At 32.3% G+C, this 21,269-nt stretch overlaps 1 protein-coding gene across 2 annotated transcripts in view; it reads right to left on the reverse strand.

Moving 5' to 3' along the window:
* Positions 1-21,269, reverse strand: part of LOC136025816 (uncharacterized) — a 79,756-nt gene that overhangs the window by 49,839 nt on the left and 8,648 nt on the right. For both annotated transcript variants that reach the window (XM_065701807.1, XM_065701806.1), the window contains exons 2-4: positions 10,870-10,987; positions 5,932-5,973; positions 1,083-1,277 (exon numbers count right to left, since the gene is read on the reverse strand). In XM_065701807.1, the coding sequence (XP_065557879.1) occupies positions 1,083-1,277; positions 5,932-5,973; positions 10,870-10,981 (349 nt within the window). In that variant the 5' untranslated portion in view covers positions 10,982-10,987. The remainder of the gene's footprint in view (positions 1-1,082; positions 1,278-5,931; positions 5,974-10,869; positions 10,988-21,269) is intronic.

Below are 21,269 nucleotides of genomic sequence, written 5' to 3' on the forward strand. Positions count from 1 at the left end.
GACAACTGAGATGACATTTTTGGTAATAGTTTCCTTGTAGAAACATAAAAAAACAAAGATTAAGTTTGACATTTATAATTTAGGAACAATATAAGACGTGCATGATAAAGTTAAGTACCAAGGACAGTGAAATTGGAGTATGATCGTTTGAATTGGTTAAGTGGAATCACTCACAGCTATATATATCTTATAAAAATAAGGACAAATTGGGAATTTAGTTGCTAGTGAAATTGACCTAAGTGTGTATTTATGAAGTTTTTGATAGTAGCGATTCAACGATTCAACGTGGCAACGCTGACGTTCTGGTTCTATCTAAAAACAACATACTTTTAAGCAACAAAATTAGATTGCGGTTTTCAGGTACAAATATATCTAAGATTTGCTCCAATGGACAAAAAAATTTTACTTTTTGTACACTTGATACTTTAAGCAATACTTATCGATTATATAATAGACACTTGGGAAGTGAAGTTCGATTAATGCTAATGAAATGAAACAGCAAAAAATGATGAATAAATAATAGCTTAGAAAAAATTTGGGCTATATATTTGCACATTAGGAGGGGGGTAATATTAAATGCATAAACTAACCATTGCTATATTTAATATATGCTATGGAGCTTCCAATAATGTAGCTTCTCATAGGAGTACAAAGTCATGGTGTATCTATTGACGCATGTTTTTGTTTTGGGCAACAACCCCTTATCCTGGAAAAATATAACCGCATATTCTTCGGTCCCTGGCAAACCCAAATCTTAACTTGAACATCCATGGTGAGACACTATTTTCTATCACTAGTCAAAGTAAACTAACCGATTATTATCCCATCTGATCTTTGCCATCCAAATGATCGACAGTATAAAGAAGATACTTGACCAGTTTCTTGTGTCGAAATTTTATAGTGTCTATTATGTAACCGATAAGTATGCTTTATGTAAACGCTGGTTGTATGAAACGAAAAGCATTTATATTATTATTAAAATTAAAAAAACAGCTTTTATTATAGTTACTACCATAAGTTTTAATAAAAAAGTCATAATGAAATCAGTAAAATAAACCATCAAATATAGTAAAAATGCATACCTTCTGGGCAAGTAATAACAGGACAACATTGGTCAGGTCGCTTTTCTACAGTACAGTTTTGACCAATTGGTTTGGCAAATGGACAAACTTTCAAAAAACACATCAGCATCGAGTTTTGACAGGTACAGTTTAAACAGGGTTCGTTCGTAATAATTCTCTCTCCTTCTTCATAATGCTGCATCATATAAAAACATCCTGAAATTCAATGTGACAAATTTTATTGAAATTGGATAGATTATATTTTATTGTCTCGTCTTTGGTTTAATTCAGCTCTTTAGTTTTCTTTGAAAAAAAAGTTATTTTGGAAGAAGTTCCTGTTAATTAATAAATTTATTAATTATGTTAATTAATTAATTTATTCATTTATTAAGTTATTTTGGAAGAAGTTCTTGTTAATTAATTTCATTAAGATAAGACAAGAAATATTTTCCAACACAAGAACTAAAACTATGAAACACATATAACGCACTGATCCTTACAAAGGCTCCATAGCCTGTAAAGGGAGGGAAATGTATTCCTCCTTTAAATACAATTTATCCAAATTGTATTTAAAACCACATATGTTAAATTCCCAATTTTACGCTATTATCTTATAAAAAGCTTTTATTTAATTTAATCCGTCTAAGTCATAGAAAAAACATAATAAAGCCTGTTCTCGACTTCACTTCATTAATAAAAAGAGTTCTTTCAAGTGTGATTTAGAAAATTTATTTTCTAAAATAAATTTTTAATTTTAGGAATTTTTTTAAAATTAAATTTTTAATTTTATAAATTTTAAATTTATTTCCTAAATAAATTTTTAGGACTTGTGAAACTTTACACATATATATATATATATATATATTATCGGGTAAGGGTATTTTTAACGGTTAAGGTATTAATGGATAAATGATTTTAATTGGGCCTCGTTTACCAATTTATCGTTGTCCAAAGTTTAAAGTTGATCCCCAATCCGTTTCTGAGTCGTTGCAGATGCGCTATTTTGATAACCAGGGTGCCTATTTGGTGGTGTCTTATTTTACCTAGTTACTTTACGTGAGTAGATGCAAAGTTCTACTTCGGCTTATAGTGTGAAATTACATTAAAAAAACAAGTTTTTTTCACTGAAAGTAAGGAGCAACATTAAAACTTAAAACGAACAGAAATTATTACGTATGTGAGGGGATTTGCCCCTTCGTCAATACCTAACTCTGTACGCTAAAGTTCGGATTTTGTTCCAATTCTTTAAGAATTACTGAATCACAAAGGCTTTTAATTAGAATAAATATCTCTTTTGAAAGTAGGCTGCTAAAAAAAAAACAAAAAACTTTAGCGTAAAGAGCGAAATACTGACGAGGGGGTGAACCCCCTCATATACATAATAGTTTCTGTTCGTTTTAAGTTTTAATGTTGCTCCTTACTTTCAGTGAAAAAACTTGTTTTTTTAATTTAATCTCTGCTCGTTTTCTAAACAATGCTGGGAAACCCGGCACCCCCTACATGGATAATTCCTTCCCCTGGTGAAAATCCTTCCATTTAACCCCATACCACCAAAATCCCTCCTGAAATCGCCTGTGTACCTCCCAATAACCCATACTAGCCTATACGTAAAAAATGGACAAAGATCATAAATTACAACCCTTCCTCCAGGGAGTGTGGGGGATTAAGCCATCCTCAAAGATATAGTTACTAGACTTTTTGACTATGCTGAACAGAATGGCTATCTCAAAATTTCGATCGAGTGACTTTGTGAAAAAATGAGGTGGGAGGGGTTCTAGTTGCCCTCCAATTTTTTCGGTCACTTAAAATAAGGCAAATTTTCTTAGGCTCTTAACTTTATATCGGTAACAATAAACTTAATGAAACTCATATATTTGAAATCAGCATAAAAATCTAATTCTTTTGATGTATGTATTGGCATCAAGATTACGTTTTTTAGAGTTTCGATTACTATTGAGCTGGGTCGCTCCTTACTTACAGTTCGTTACCATGAATTGTTCGAAATTCCTTAAGCAAATTGGATACGAAAAGACTTCTGCTTTAATAATGTCCAAACGAATTGGGGCACTTTCTTGCAAAAACATCACAGCAAAATCTACGACATCAGACGTCTCGCGTAACCTAGACAACAATGTATGCAAGCTCTTCTCCAACTTATTAAAAAAAATCCCATAAATACCATACCGTTAAGTGCTATACGTATATTGAGGAAATCAAACCAGCTACCAAGTTATTTTTTAATGGGTTAGGGTAGTTCTATGAGGGTTCATTGACCAAGATTTCTTTGGGATGATCTACAACTTCCTTTCAGAGGTTTTAGTCTTCTCTGTGGTTTTTAGTGTTTTCTCATGGTTATTTATAACCTTAAATTAACCTAAACAGCCAGATCTGAATGTTTCGATGTTTTTTAAGTCTCATAGCTTCCTTTATGTGTCTAGTTCTCAAAGCTTAGCTTACAAGATAATTAATTTTCGTTGAAATGGGAGACGGTAATTGCAAAGGTGCTTTTTGTGTGGATTGAAGAAGTTGTTTTGGTAACAAACTAGAACAGGGGCTCCCATGCTTTTCCTAAGTTTGCGCACCTTCAAATCTTATATTATGATCTTCTACCGAATATAAATTGTGTGATAAGATTTTTGCTAAATTCCCCTTTATATACGTATAATACTATGTATCTGTCTATTAGCCCGTATTCAATATCTTAAAAAAAAAAATCCAGAACCCCTCAGGGATGGGTATACTTGTATTCTTCTCTGGTGGGTTAATAGGAGAGGGAGGCTATTTCTTCAGTTCCAACTTGGAGCTTAGCTCTACACTTGCTTTTGAAAATTCTGTTAATTGAGGGCAGTGAGTTTTCAGGGGGTGATGCCCATTCTAGATCCAAGGAAATACCCGGTGTCATGGCGGGAAGCCATTGAAGTACAAAAAATTGTAACTTTAAGAGAATACCATTTGAAGCTATGGCAAGCTCTTGGAAGGAATTATAAAAGATAATTAGAAACTGGACAAAACATTGAAGAATTTATACACAAGTTAGGCCTGTAATTTGAAAAAAGTTTTTCTTTTAAAATAAAACCCCTTTCCGTTTTCTGAATATTTTAAAAACTCCCCTCATATGTTATCCCGTTTTCCAGATAGTATGTTTGCATTTTTGTTTTTTTTTCAAATTTTGCGTTTCGAGATGTTGCCTTTCTCCAATTTCTACTCGCTTTAAGTTTTAATGTTTTATTAGTTAATTTTTTAGTATGACTCCTTAGATTTAAATAAAAATAATTATAATTATAACCCCTTAAAATGATTAAGACTGCGTGTAAGTAAAGCTAAACTAATGCGTTTGTTGAATTTATTTTTTAAAAGAAAAATCAGTTAATATTGGAGAGTAATTGCAGAACAACATATTTGACACAGATATTCAAAATACTGTCATCTGTTTTGGCTAATCAAGGCGCTTTGCAAATTATTAGACCGGTTAATGACAGCGTTTTTTTAAACAGCATGGAAGTAAATAGCAAAACGAAAAAAATGGTCGTGAGAATGGGTTTCAGAGAGTACAAAAAGTCAACCGCTGGCTTATAGCCAAGTCGGACATACTTGGTATGTTTCGATGGCTTTCCAGCACATCAAATACGGTCGCTGATTAGTGTCGTAAAACAATAATTGCCAAATGTTGATAATTCTAACACCAACAAATAATTTATAAAAGCTTAGAGAGCTAGTAAAAGATTACAAATATATCGATTTAAAAAAAAAGAAACGCTGCCCACTAGATACCGGGGCTGTATCCAGAGTTTTTGTTCGAGGGAGGGGAGATTTCACCGAAAAAGATTCTGTTTTAGGGGGGGGTTGGGTTTTATTTTTTAAGTCGGATGATTTTTTGCGTTTTAACAGAATAAGTCTTTTTTACCTGCATTTTTAAGACTAATTTAGGAGCCGGAGAAATATTTTTTGGTGGTGTGGGTAGGAGGGGTTGCAAGCCGGTACCCCCATTTAAGTGGATGCACCCCTGCTAGATACAAACAATTGCAAAGTAAGATATGGGAAAAAAGTACTAACGAGAAAAATTCGAATTAATATTTTACCAGAAATATTTCAACTTCCAGGGCTGAATTCCATATTATTTTTTTACGGTTTGCAATTGTACAATTTATCAAATTTGTTCTTAGGAGCTGAAATTATTAATTTATCGACCCCACAGGAACCGACTCGCTTTCCAACTCGCTCACCGACTCCGATCACCGACTCGCTTTCCTCTGGATAGCGAGTGAACAGCTGATTTGTTTCCACGTCGGATATAATCGACATGCTTCGATGGCTTCCTAGCACATAAAATAGGGTCATTAATTAGGGTTGTCAAACGGAATTTGTCGAATTTTGAAAATTCCACCACCAAACAAAAAAATTATTTTAGTGAAAGCTTCGCAAGTCCTGTCAAATTGAAATATATCAAGAAAGAAAAGAAGACACGCTACCCACTAGGAATATTTCAAAATTATAAGTTAACATTTTGGAAAAATATGCGCGATTACAAGTAAACATAAAAAAATATATTTTTAAGAAAATTTCTTAAATTAATATAGCATTTTTCTGTAAATGTTTTAGCTTCCACGCTTAATTTTGGTATTTTTTTCCGTTACGTAATACGTAATAATTTCATAAGTTACATAAATATATTGTTTTTTTTTTGCAATTGCCATTAAAACGCTCCGCAACTCTGCAAAGGAAGCTAGAGTTCATATTTCAAAGCTAAGATTTAAAGATCTTTAAGTTTAAGAAGCATTTTAGAAATTTCAATACTTCACTTCAAAAAAAGTTTAGTCTGAAAGTACGACTTTGAATTAGTGAATAACACCAGCAATAAAATAACACTTACCTTCGCTATAGTCCAGCGTTGCAACATCATTGGTTACAGGAGCTAAAAAGGAAAGAAAAATTAATTCCGAGAAAGATGATTTTAGAAACTAATTAGCAATGAAATCTTGCATGAAACATTTAATAGAATTGGTAATACAGACTGGTTTAGAAAAACTTATCTTTTAGAAAAAGAATGTTTCAACTAACAGTAAACAAAATGATAATGTAGCCCTAAAAAAATTTGAAACTATATAAAAACAATTCTTCGTAAATTTGAATAGTTCAACCAATAATTCATATCTACAGCTAAAAAGAAAAAAAAAATACTAATGACTTTATTAAAGATGCACCAAAGATGCAATGATAGTTCATGGTAGAATAACTGGAAAGACAGTATGTAGTAAAAATACAAAACTGAATTTAATTTAAATTTAGACTTGACGGGTGAAAGAGAGATAATTTAAATATAGACTAGAAATCTATAGACTAAAAATATAAAGTATAAAATATAAATAAAAATATAATATATAATATAAAAATATATAATTATGTATAAATATAAAAATATAATATAAATAAAAATATAAATATAAAATATAGACTAAAAAATATAGACGGAAAAAATATAGACTAAAAATCATTGAATAAAAATATGGTTGCACTGATTCTTAGTCTGAAGCGTTCCTTTTTATGTAGGCAATGTAGACTATATTGAATATGTAGGTGATTTTTTCATATAATATCTAGTCATTGTGGGGTTTCTAAGATTTGACCATTATAGTCACTAGTCCTTTATTTATTTGGCATTGGTCATTTATTTATTTAGCATTTTTATTTAGTATTGCTAGTTGATCTTATATAGAAAGCACTTCAAAGTGGAGAAAAATATAATATTCTGTCTTATAGAATATTAATAGAATATTAATTATAGAATATTAATATATAGAATATTGTAGAATATTAATTATGTATATATATAATATTAATTATAGAATATTAATAATGTTTTACTGAACATATATAATATTCCAATTATAGAGAATAATAATGAGTCATCTGTATGACTTTTTGAAAATTATAGAACATAATGAACATATTTATATAACATAATAACTATTATAGAACATAATGAATAAAGTGATACAGATGACTTTTTATACAGATGCCTTAAAAATATACGAATAAAAATAAAGAAGAACACTAAACAATAAACAGAACGCATTTATAAAACCATTTCAAGAATTATATATAAAAAGAGGGGGTAACGCAGTCTGTAATTGTTTTTTTGTCCGTGTCTCTAGTCCCGACTCTTCATCTCTGGGATATATAAGTAAACTGTAGTTTTAGTAAAATCTTTCTTTTTCCAGGTAATGGTTTTCCGATAGGAAGAAAAAATGGGTGCAAACCACCTGAAATTGTTTTGTTTTGTGTCCATTGTATTAAGTTTAATTTAATTAAGTATGACTGCAAAATGTAATACTGTAAGAATGTAAACTAACTATGTGACATAACGGACAATGGACCTGCAATGTGGACCTGTCTCTTTTTTAGTGGATGATGTATTGCCTTGATATTTATTGCCACCTTTAACTTAGGTGCCAGTCTTTTTGCTTTGGTGTATCTTCAATTTAAGATACATCGATTTGCTTCGATTTTCTTGTTGCTTCGATTTGAAGATTCAATATTTCCGCACAAACAAATTATAAAATATTTTTCAGCAGTACCTGATCCAGCTGCAAACGTCAGTAGTAAAGATATTTCTAACTGTATTCAATATTTAAAAGAGGATTACAATTTGTGGTCGACAGAAAAATTATGTCGGAAAAATTACTGTTCGACGGTCCAGCCATCCAGCCATGAATATTTTATAAGCCATATGATTGGAGAGGATTGCGACTGAATTCATCATCACATTTATCAGCTTATTTTAATTATTTCGTGTCATCAAAAATAACAAGGAGAATCACATATCGAATTTAGGACGACTATATTAAGCTTACTATATTTAATTGAAGATGTGAGCAAAATAAAATCTTCAAAACCTTTACACAAGCTTATATTATAAGGTTGGATTTGTGAAAAATGTTCTTTTCGTGTAGATCTGATAGACTTTGCTTAGTTACATGAATTAAAAAAAAATATAGTTTTTCGAGGGAAGTAAAGAACAAAGTTCAAACTTAAAACAGAAAGAAATTATTGCTTCACAGCCTATCTAATATAAAACAATAAAATCAGTACAAATAAACCAACTAATTAGGTTTCCCTTTGTTTCTAGGATTATAAAAGAAACTAGTGCTTTACTGAAAACATAAAAGTCAAGCATAAAAAACAGGAATATTTATTATGGAGTCAAAAGTGAATATGTAGCCCGACAACAATACACTTTATCATCAGCATTTTATCGGCTTATTTTAACTATTTCGTGTGATCAAAAATAACAAGGAGAATCACATATCGAATTTAGGACGACTATATTAAGTTTTTTATATTTATTTGAAGATGTCAGCAAAATAAAATCTTCAAAACCTTTACACAAGCTTATATTATAAGGTCGGATTTGTGAGAAATGTTCTTTTCGTGTGAATCTGATAGACTTTGCTTAGTTAAATTAATTTTAAAAAAAATAGTTTTTCGAGGGAAGTAAAGAATGAAGTTGAAACTTAAAATGGAAAAAAATTATTGCTTCATAGCCTATCTAATATAATTCAATAAAATCAGTACAAATAAACCAACTAATTAGGTTTTCCTATGTTTCTAGTATCATACAAAACTAGGCGCTGTACTGAAAACACAAAAGTCAAGCATAAAACGATTTGGGAGTCAAAAGTGAGTATGTAGCCTGACAACAATAAACTAATCTATAAAGCTTTTCAGTCTTACACCAGTTGTGGCATCAGACTTTTAGCATACAATTAAAATTACCTTAAAAATTTAAGCGTAAAATGAAATATTTTCTAATAACCGCAAAGTAATGAAACAGCATAGAGAAATATTGGATTGATTTATCAGGTAGTATTTTGGTCTCGCTAGCTATAATACCAATAGTGAGTAACATAGAATCTTAAATTGTAAGAAATATGTTTTAGTATTACTTGAAATGAAGATCAAATAAGACATAATATGATTCGGCTATTTCTCTCTGTACAATAGTGAATTTCAAGCTATGATACAAATTGTATAGCTAGCCTATAGTAAATATAAGCAAGCTTTTAATTGAGCCATTAAACATCTATCTACGATGGTGTGGTAGCCTGCTAGTGTTTCAGTAGCTTACTGATGAGCACATGATTTATAAAACTTACTAAGGGAGCTGGGAGGGGGAGTGTATGGGAGGAGTTCTTGTAAACCGCCAGTTAAGGGTATTGGAACATAACTATTACAATAGTACGTGCTTTGTACTTCAGAACTTTTCCACTTAAGAAGTGGCACCAAAAGTGCTGTTTTCAGTGCTATATCGCACTTACGAATGACAAAATTGATAAAAAGAAAACACGTAGATATGAGGAATAGTTTTCGAACGAGCCATTAAACATAACTCTTATAAGTTATGCTAGCCCAACAGCCACAGCTTTTCCATTTGAGGCATGGCACCAAAAGTGCCATTTTTAGTGGCATTTGGGACTTGTAGATGGTGGAATTTATAAGAAGAACGTAGATATAAGCAATATATTTTATATGAGCAATAAACAATCTGTCTGCGATTGTCTAGTAGCCTGCTAGTGCCACCCCTTGAGAAATGGCACTAAAAGTACCATTTTAGTGCCATATGGCGTTTGCAGATGGCGAAATTTATGAAAAGTACGTAGGTGTGAGAAATAGTTTTAAAATGAGCTATTAAGCATCTCTCTATAATGTTCTGGTAGCCCGCTAGGCCTGGAAAAAAAGAAAAAAACGGGAGACAGATCAGCGCTACCGATACAAACAGTGATTTTCCTTGTTGTTCAAGGAGGAGGACTGTAATTTACCTGTATAAGATTCTAGACTATGATGATTCCAACGGTGCAGCATTCATTTTGATCCGATGCCATTGTCAAGGGGTTTCAGGCTTTTTTTTAAATCCTCTTAAATTTCTTTTCGCAATAAACTTTTACTTTTAACATGAACCGAAATAACAGTTATTATTACTGAAATCAGTGTCAGATGGGTTTTTTTTTCACTGGGCAGTTTTTTTTTTTAAACATGTTGTTCAACTTTTGGTTACTTCGGTCTGGTGTTTGCTCTTTACCAGGTTGCAGATACTGCTGCAACCATGATAACAGAAGAACGACAAAAATTGGAATTGGTGTTGAATCTCATAACTAGTATTGAGCAAGATGATAACATATACGATGGGTCGCTCTCTCTCAGGTGGCATGTTCCAAGTGCGGCAGAATGGTGCCAAGCGCTTTGGGGACTGTGTCAAGCGTGACAAACTTTTTAAAAGACGTAGCCTTCTGAGATGTACACAAGATGGTGAGAAGTCAGAACCTCCGGTACATCTACGGACCATAGTGCTGCCTGTCAGAACTTCCCACAGCAGGGAACTTCCTGTCAGAAGTACCGAAAAAGAACTGGCTAGAAGTAATCAGTTGTGTCAATTTAGAAAAATTTAGAGTGTATCAAATTTCATTTTTTAATTTCTAGGGGTGGAGGATGAGAATTTACTGTTTATTCAATTTTGTCAACAAAAGTCTCAAAAAGGACATTTTCAAATAAAATACAACAAAAAGAATCTGTTTTTTCTCCTAATTCATGGGGGAAAAAACTGGGAGCCACATTCCCGCTTTTACCGCATCCCCCCTAAATGATACTTCTCAGTAGAGGTTTTCTCAAGGAACCTTCCCTTAATTGTCCCAAATAAAGGTATAGCATTATATAGAAAAAAAAAGATGACAAGACTAGCGGTACATTGTCTGGTGACAACACCGTGAATTTGGATATATAAAAAGAATCATACATTAAGTGAAACTAAACTTACCTGAATAGGAACAAGATAAATTGAGTATTAAAATAAAGGCCACCAAATGAGATACACCGGTTTTCACTAGGCCGGGAACATACGGCCCCAAATTGGGCCTTTTATGTGTCATCTGCACCTAAAAGAAAAGAATATCTTTATTGACTGGTAAAACGACGTCCTACATCGCAAATACAAATTGTGAGCTACGCCCATTGTTAGCATGAGAAAAAAGTTTAATTAGCCGTAAGTGCTTGATGTTTACTATGTCAGTAATATTATTTCTCGTTGCTAAGGGATAAAATGTTGCGCCGTTAGATTAAGGTCCACTTCTATATTAGTCTTTTTTCTTACGCAGACTGTTTAAAGTAAGTAAATATTTACTATGAAGAAAATGTAAAAATAAGTGAAGCGTTGAAAGGATAGCAAAGCCAGCTAACCCAAAATTTTGTTAATGTCTTTTTACGTGAAAAAAAAAAAACACACCAGAAACTATACTGAAGATATAAGTGATTAGTAGGAAAAAAATCGATATGGGCTGTATTTCGAGCTGGGACATAATTTCCTCAAAATCCTGGGAGTGGGGAGGGAGGCAAAGAAGGAACCGATTTTCCGAATTCAAGTGAAAATGACCAAATGAAAAATGAAAATTGAGTCATTTAGTAGCATAAAGGCATAGGTATACTAAAGAAAAATGGTCTATTTCTGTGGATGCTTGAATTACATTGGCCTATCTTAGTCTTGATAAGATTTTTGAAGATACTAAATTTAAGCAGGGAGGGGGGCAAAGTGGAGTAGGGGGGGGTAGTTATCTCCCTTTGTCCTATAGCAAACTAGACCCTAGGTTTCGGACATGGAGATTCAAAAACCGCTACGATTGTGTTTGCTCAAGAATAAGAAGAACCCATAGACACAATTTGACAATTACCCTCGTTGAATAAATAAATGCGATTGATTGTAACCAACTGCAATATTCTCTGTTGAACACGGAGAGTCTTCAAAGTACGGATTTATTTGCATCTCTGGAAATGTACCATTTGCATGAAGATACAAACACAGCGCAGGAGGTCTAAGGACCCAGGAGGTCTAACGACTTACGCGCGCGGGGGAGCTTGGCGGGGGCGCGAAGCGCCACCCCAACAGCTAGTATATATATATATATATATATATATATATATATATATATATATATATATATATATATATATATATATATATATATATATATATATATATATATATATATATATATATATATATATATATATATATATATATATATATATATATATATATATATATATATATATATATATATATATATATATATATATATATATATATATATATATACATATATATATATATATATATATATATATATATATATATAGTATATATATATATAAATATATATATATAAGTACCCAGGCCTCATACCAGGACCCAGGCCTCCACCTCCGAAGTTCCATCTTTTCCCAATTTTTTGTAAATTGTATTCAACTTATCGAACAGACTTGTTTTTATTATTGACCCCTCCTGAAAAAAAACCTGCATAGTTCTCTGCTCTTAGCCATGGTGGAATGCTCACCAAACTGTTCCAAGTACAATAACCTCAGAACTACCTTTGTTTAATTTAGCATTCAAAAGTTACGGGTAAATTATCCAAATTTTATTTACCAAGTTTGAAGTTGTCTAGCCTGTACTTATTTATTAAGGAAACAGTGGGCCTTGAGGAGTTGCCCACTTCCAAAAAATGCACAAATGGTTCACACTATGTGTTTCAGGAGAGTGCCACGCGTGGAGTATTTCTTCCATGTGTGGCGTAAAGAGATGTGGTGTGGCAAAAATCGTGTATCTTACATTGCCAAAAGAGTTGCAATCCAAGATTTCTACTAGCTTGGAGAGAGTGGACAGCCCCCTGGCAATAAGTGTGTACGTTTAAGAATAGACAGTTTGCACATACATTACGGAATATTATGTAAAATCGGAATATAATAACAAATAGAAGTTATTAGTTTTTTTTCTGTGCCCGTATGAACAATGCAAACAAATTTTCCAAAATAATATCTTAGTTTTAAATATGGGATCAAATAGCATAGTAGAGAAAGTATGATATCAAATTCAAGAAAATCACTTCTGAATAACCTCGAGGGATTAGGATAAGGGCTAGTAAGGGTCCAAAATCATCCTTTCTTTCTTTAAGACATCCGGCCGTGCCGAAATAAGTTGTCTAGGACTAGATAAATGTTTTAATTACCTCAAAATTAAAAAGTGGGGTTGGATACTCTTTCCCTTAAGTTCCCACCTTTCGTTACCCCTAAGTAAACTTTAGCCCCTAGCTACAACACAGTATCTCCTTGTTTAAACAGAGCTCAAGCGCAGCTCATTTGCAACACTCAATAAAACAAAAAGAAGAAACTACTCCCCCTCCTTGAATAATTCCTAAAAAATAATCATTTAGTGTTTAATTGTTAGAATTAAAGTATAGATCAGATGCATCAGTGTGGAGCCAATTTAAAGATTATTTAAAAATCCATAAAAAAAAATCCGCAAAGCTGATTATGGGTTAGCCTGAGGATCATCTTCAGGGGAAATAAAAGCAGCCAGAGCCATCAAGCACCACCCAGGAAAATCCTAAACTTAATTATAAAACTATAATACTATTTCTTTTGCATTTATTCGTTAACTTCCTTCTAATTTTGATTTAGATTAAGCTAAGCATACGAGAACCATTTTAGCCAGAATCCCAATTCACTATTTTTTTGGGGGTGGGGGTGTAATAATTTTTTTCTTTTTAGTTAAATTGCAACAAATGATAATTTTAGAAACCTAAATGGAGGAAAAATGTTGGAGTTTTTTAATGAATGTACCAATAAAAAGGCTCCCTGCTCCCCTTACTAGCACCCGTAATATTAATAAGATTTATGTTGATTTTGCTTTACTTTTTCCTTTATTATACTTAAACCCAATCTAGATTTCAATATATTGCTTAAATCTAAGGCTCACTTGGTTTTTTAGCTGTGGTATATTTTCATTTCCTAAAGCACCAACAATAAAATCTACCCAGTTTCTTATTTTCATTGGCTTTTTATATTTTCTTTTTTATTCTGTTTTTTATTAAGCGTTATTCATTTCCGTCGATTTTTCTCAGTAACTGATTCAGAAACATTCGGAAAAAATTATGCCTTTTCTCTATCATATCTATTCTAAATATTTTATATTTGTACCTGAACGTGAAACTAAGTCCCATTGGAGAAAAAACAAAAACGAAAGAGCAAGAAAGAAAAATTCTACTTCAAATAGCCGGGTTGAATTTGAAGCCTCCCTTATGGTCAATTTTGATATCACCTTCACAAAAAAGTTAAAGAAAAGAAAAAAAAAAGCTAAATTCAAGGATAATAAATGGTGGCATTCCAAACAGAACCACAAGTTTTTTGTGTGAGTAACTGAATCAAAGAGACGTGGAATGAAATGTACGTGAAGTATTTTAATTACCCAGGACCATTTAAAATGACAAACTACAAATATTAATAATTATTACCATGATTATAGGCATATTGCTATTTAGGAAAAAAGGCCTCTAAAAATAGAATTCCAAAAGAAAAACATTTACAGCACTCCAAAAACATAAATATTTTATTCTAAGGGAGCAGGGGGTTCAAACATTTCTTTTAGTGCCAATCTACAGTTTTTGGAGCTTTAGATGATAAATACCGGGTTTCTGGCTCAATCACTAATAAAGTATCTATCTTCCTAGGGGGTGCAAATTCGGCAGGAATAAATTCATTATTTATCCTCATTTACAAAGACAATAGTAGTAATAATGATAATAATAACAATAATAATAATAGTAATTATAATGATAATAATAATAGTATAAATAATAATAACATTAAGAATTATGCTGCTACCACAAAGAAACAGGGAGTTTGTTTCTAAACAATCTTGTGGCTCAAAAACTCTTCATTCTCTCTAATAGCTTGACACAAGAGGCAATCAGTTTTTAGAAAGGAGGGGCTAGTTTTTTCGTTCCTGGCATACAAAAGAGGAATGGTGTGATTGGCTTCGGAGATACATCTCAGTAAACTAATGGAATCAAGGCATAATTCTTACCGTGGAATTATAGGAATTTTTCTCTTGAATAGGAATTACAATTTCTTTTTAATAGAATAGAAATTACAAAATTAAAGCCAATGAACAAACAAAAAATTTAACACTTTTATATTTGGTGAATTTTAAGGTTTTATTTGTGTATGCCTTTATTTATTCAATGTCAAACTCAATCCTAAATGATAAATAAAAAAAACAAGTTTTTTTAACTGAAAGTAAGGAGCGACATTAAAACTTAAAACGCACAGAAATTACTTCGTATATGAAAGAGGCTGTTTCCTCATCAACGCCCCGTTCTTTACGCTAAAGTTTGACTCTTTCTCTCAATTCTTCTTTTTAAAACAGTAAAAAACTTTAGCGTAAAGAACGGGGCGTTGATGAGGAAGCAGCCTCTTTCATATACGAAGTAATTTCTGTTCGTTTTAAGTTTTAATGTCGCTCCTTACTTTCAGTTAAAAAAACTTGTTTTTTTATTTAATTTCTGAACGTTTTTGAATCAATGCATGTTTTGATTTTGGCTCTCCGCAGAGGAATAATCAAAACGAAATTTGCATATTGGCTTTCTCATATTGGCTTTTTTGGCTCAATGGCTTTCTCATAATTTTGATCGAATGATTTTGAGAAAAAAAGAGCGGGGGACGAAGCCTAGTTGCCCCCCGATTTTTTGGTTAATTAAAAAGGCAACTAGAATTTTAAATTTTTTACGAATCTTTTTATTGGTAAAAGATTTACGTAACTTATAAATTAGCTTACGTGAAGAACTTTTGTATTCTTATGTTTTTATTACATATATGAGGGGATTCGCCCCATCGTCAGTACCTCGCTCTTTACACTAAAGCTTAAATTTTATACCGATTCATTAAGAATGACCCCCTGAATCACAAAAGCCGTAGAATAAGTAGTTGAAATTACTGAAAATACTTTAGCGTAAAGAGCGAGGTATTAGAAGGAGGTGAGCCCCTCATATGGGTAATAATTTCTGTTTGTTTTAAGTTTTATTGCTATTCCTTACTTCCAGCTGAACAAGCTTTTTCACTTTTATTTTTTAATTGTTTTTTTTTTTTAATAATGCTAGTAAATCCTGCTCTCCCTTTATGGAAATTTTCTTCTCCCATTACAAATTCTCGAAGGAAAGCTCCCCCAGCATATCCCCCTCTTCTCAACCCCTCCCCCAAACCAAAAAAATCCTCCTGAAAACGCCTGTATACTTCCCAATAACCATTACTATATGTAAGCACAGGTCAAAGTTTGTAACTTGTTGCCCTCCCACGGGGACTGTGGGGAGTAAGTCGTCCCCAAAGACATAGTTATAAGGTTTTTCGACTACGTTGAATAAAATGGCTATCTCAGAATTTTGATCCGTTGACTTTGGGAAAATAATTAGCGTGGGAGGGGGCCTAGCTGCCCTCCAATTTTTTTGGTCACTTAAAAAGGGCACTAGAACTTTTCATTTCCGTTAGAATGAGCCCTCTTGCAACATTCTAGGACAACTGGGTCGATACGATCACCCCTGGGGGAAAAAAACAACAACAAAAAAACAAATTAACACGCATCCGTGATCTGCCTTCTGGCAAAAAATGCAAAATTCCACATTTTTGTAGATAGGAGCTCGAAACTTCTACAGTAGGGTTCTCTGATACGCTGAATCTGATGGTGTGATTTTCGTTAAGATTCTATGACTTTTAGGGGGCGTTTCCCCCTATTTTCTAAAATAACGCAAATTTTCTCAGGCTCGTAACTTTTGATGGGTAAAACTAAACTTGATGAAACTTATATATTTAAAACCAGCATTAAAATGCGATTCTTTTGATGTAGCTATTGGTATCAAAATTCCATTTTTTAGAGTTTTGGTTACTATTGAGCCGGGTCGCTCCTTACTACAGTTCGTTACCACGAACCGTTTGAAAGAGAAAGAACTGATAGTTGCATTTCAAATAGTATCACAAATATTTTTTTTTTCTCAAATGATTGCATTTGAATTAAATACACCATTTAGCTCCATCCGAAATAACTAGAACAGATAATAAAAGCTGTAAGTTATTTCTTGGAAACCATCTTTTAGACTAAAGATTAAAAAAAAATGGCTGGATTAACAACAGAATCATTAATAAACAGTATTTAAACCATCAATAAATAAATACATAATTTAACTTCACTAAGTATCATTTGAACAAAGAACCTAATATAGAATGTGCCTCTCTTTTGCATCCAGTTTTAAATGTCATTTTCAGATTAGAAAAATAAATTCAATTTCAAAGTCGGAAAATGGCGGCATTCCAAATAGAATCATAAATAATGTAATTTTTTCTTCTACAAATACTTGAATCAAGTGTAATGACCGAATCAGACAATTATGACATCATAGTTACTCTTCAAAATCGCTCATGAAGATGAGCTAATACCAAATTATAGATTTACTTCCGCTAACTTATGCCTAATCACCTTTAAGTCCAAACAACTCCTTACACAGGTTCAAGTTCAAGTTCTATTTGATTTTTTTTTACGGCCGAAAATTTTTTGCCAAGTAATAAAGTAATTATTGAGGCAGATTTGAACAGCGTATATAATGCCTTGTTTTGCTTAAAATAACCTTGCAGACGCTTTAAAGGTAAAAAAAAACTCTGCCAATTCCAGGGATGTAGCCTACCGAGGGAGAAGAGAAGGTGCTCTGGGGCCTATTTCGTCCCAGATCTTGAATTTTACCGAATTCCTGGACACTTAATCGTATTCTAAAAATTTGATTATTGGACCTCCCCCCCCCCGACAAAAATTGTACATTTATGCCTGAGGTATTGCCCAATTTCCAGAAATACATATTTTCTAGTATTTGTAGGCGTGTATTCATGTTTTTAGAGGAATCTCCTTCCAAAGGATCCTCCACAAAATTTTGAGAAACTCGGGCCTAAAATTAAAACTTTTATTGATTGACCCCCCTCCTTTTCTTAGAAAAATAGATAAATTGTGGTGGAACATATTTTGAAGGTGTTTCAAAGAAGAAAACAATAGAGCTTGTTTCTATTCAATAGCCTTTAGAAATATTGTAAGTATGGTTGTATATCTAAACTGAGGTGATTTCCCTCAAGATCGGTGAGAACGAACTTTCACGAGGATTTGAAAAATATCAGCTAATAGTAGCATTATTTATGGGATTAGGCCCTTCTCCCATTTTTAAGGAACTAAAAGATAACTTTGCAAATGTATCAAAGAAGAAAATAAACCCATACTCATACCAATTAAATTGTAATTATGATAAATTAACCCCCCCCTCCTTTTTTACACAAATAGATAAATTATGGTGGAACGTATTTTAAGGGTGTTTTAAAGAAGAAAAACTGGACCTCTTTCTATTCAATAATCTTTACAAATAGTTATGTATGCATGCCTAAACTGAGGTATTTCTCCCAAGATCCGTCAGAAAGATCTTTCACGGGGATTTGAAAAATATCAGCCAATAGCAGCATTATTTAGGGGATTAATTCCTATTTTCAAGCAACTAAAATAGTTATGGTGGCACATTTGAACAACTTGAGGCAACCTTGCAGATGTTTCAAGAAGAATAAAAGATCCGTACCAGTTCAGTAGTCCAAAAGACCCTTCGTAAGAATTTGAAAAATACGGGTGGTATTTGAGGGATCAGCCCCCTTCTTGCATAAAGAAATTTTAAGAGAATTAAAAGAAGTATTTTGTGGCACAATTGGACAGTGTATATTTGATTTAATTAACTTAGCATAATTTTGCTAGAATGATTTAAAGAAAAAAGAATTAAAGCTGTACTTGCAATAATTAGTGCACAAATTAGTGCTCAATTACAAGACTGAGTGATATTTTAAGCTAGCTTCATGGGTTTTAATAGAATATCTACTTAAAAATATTCACATAGGTTTCATTTATATTTAAAACAAAAAATTAGGAACAATAAAAAAAAACTCAATGAAAATAAATCTAAAAATCTATCGCTTCAGTCCGCTAAATGAAATAATTGTCAGTAGGCTTTCAGTGTAGGCCTTGAAAGTTTTCAACTCAATTATCAGCTTTACTAAAAAAGAAAGAATAAAACGTGAGAAATTAAGGATAACAGTTTCAACAAAGTGATTGAAAAAAAAATTACACGTTCCATTCTCCCTCCAAAAAATAACAAGATAATTACGAACACGTTTTACTATACACTTTTCTATAGGTTATACACTCGCAAACACTTTCGCTGAAACACTAAAAATGAAACACATGCAAATGACAGGCAGGCTATAGCTCAAATTTTACACTCTTCATTTCATTCATTGAGACAGTTTTACTATCTTTATTAATTATTTCCACTTTCATGATTTTAAATCTTTTATTCTAATTATATTCTGGTTGAATAAATTAATACCATTTTGCAAGTATTTCCTTCCTATTCAAGAACTCTCAGAATTTAAATTTAACTTTCGAAAAATAACTAAACTATAATAAATGGACGAAGCTACTAATTATTTGCTCAAGGTCTGCAGAAGGGGATTTACGAATGGAAAAGGGAGCTATAGGCCATCCCCTCTGAGGTAATTAGTTTTCCTTGAATAGCTTGGAACTTCTTATTCGAATTATCAGGTTAAGGTAGTTTTTATCATTTCCCCCGCCCAGGTTCGTATCCAGGATTTTGTTTGGGGGAGTTTGAAAAAGTGTTTCTTATACAATTTTTTTTAAACTCATCAAAAACTTGTTTATATTTATTTTCGTTACGTTTTTACGAGTCGAACAATCGTTTTTGTCCCTCCTCCTCCGGGATACAGCCTTGCCCATATCCTTAAAAAGTTCGACATGCGTGGCTATCTGTAGGGTAGCTAAATTTTCGTCTTTTTTTTGGGAATTTATGTCTCGTCTAATCTCCCTTCGGCGTTCATCTCAATCGACTGCGACCCTCTTTTACGCGAAGGCCGGACATGAATCTTCGTTCTAAGAGCCCCTTACAACGGAGCTCGATAACCTCTCCGTAGACCCTACAGGAACTATTCCAGAGGATCCAAGATAGGGCCTTAAGGGCGAATTGTAGCAACGTTTAACTACCTTATTAGCTTTTTTCCAAGCAAAAGCGGTGAACACAAAGGAACATAGTACAGTTGGATTACTTAGAAGAGAAGACATTACTTAAGGAAAAGTCTGGTAAGGCACTGCCCTTCAATTTAGACGAATCTCTCGAGGGAGTTTATCCCTGAAAAATGTGGTGTCCCACTCCCCAAATTTTTCCAGATTCTGGGTACCTTTTATTTAAATTATAAAATAGAATCTGTTTTAATTGCTCCTCCCTACCCCACAAAAAATCCATATGTACGTGCCAGAACTTTACTATTCTACGCAACACAAAAGTTATGCTGGAAGTACTTCAGAAACTAATCAACCAGAATTATTCAAAAAGTAAGTTCTTGCAACCACAGTTCGATTCTTTAAAACTAAATTGTCAAAATACTATGGTTAAAAAATTAATAAATATTAAAACATAAATACTGTAAAAAATTACACAAAAATCAAAATGAAATAAATTAAACAAAACTAAACTATTAAATTATTTAAAAATAATAACAAATAAACATTAATAAATAAATCTAACAGGCAAATCAAAAAATAAAAAATCAATAAATAAAAATTGATTTTTAAGACCAAAGCCAAAAGAAAGTAACGTTAAAATAAGATTGAATAGCTATAAAAAAGCCATTTTTTTACGCAACATTAAGCCCTACCCATTTGTCTCAATTGAAAATGAATTATACCTTGCCGTGACAAGGTATCTGAGCTAAAAGGGCAACAACCCGAAAAACTGTAATTTATGCATTTTGAGATATTTAGTGGGTTTAAGGGTGAAGATTCCCAGCCGTGAGCCATTAATTGGATCACTGTGCCACAATGGAAGGATATTCCAACGTGGGTGGGTTTATTTTTTATGATTGCAAAATTGAATTAATCTATTTGAATCGCATTCCTTTTGATGTCAAAAATAAGCGAACGTGTTTGAAAAAAAGCATCGCTTTAAATTTTCTTATCTTTGACGAGCAAGTTGCAGGGGCAATATATACGGGTACGGTTCAGTCGTCAATTTGAATGCAATAATGTTTTTTATAATAACAATGTAAAATGGGGTTTTAACTTTTTTAAACATTATACAGTATTATAATTATTACTAGAAGCCATTTAAACATTTTACAAATGAATAGTTAGCTAGGTCATTGTTATTATTATTAGTATTATTATTGTTATTATTTATCATTGTTAATATTATTAATGTGACCATGTTTTTCACTCAATATATAGAAACGGCTTACATCTTCAGATGGATAATG

Source organism: Artemia franciscana, chromosome 4 (genome assembly GCF_032884065.1).
Source record: "Artemia franciscana chromosome 4, ASM3288406v1, whole genome shotgun sequence".
NCBI classification, from domain to species: Eukaryota; Metazoa; Arthropoda; class Branchiopoda; order Anostraca; family Artemiidae; genus Artemia; species Artemia franciscana.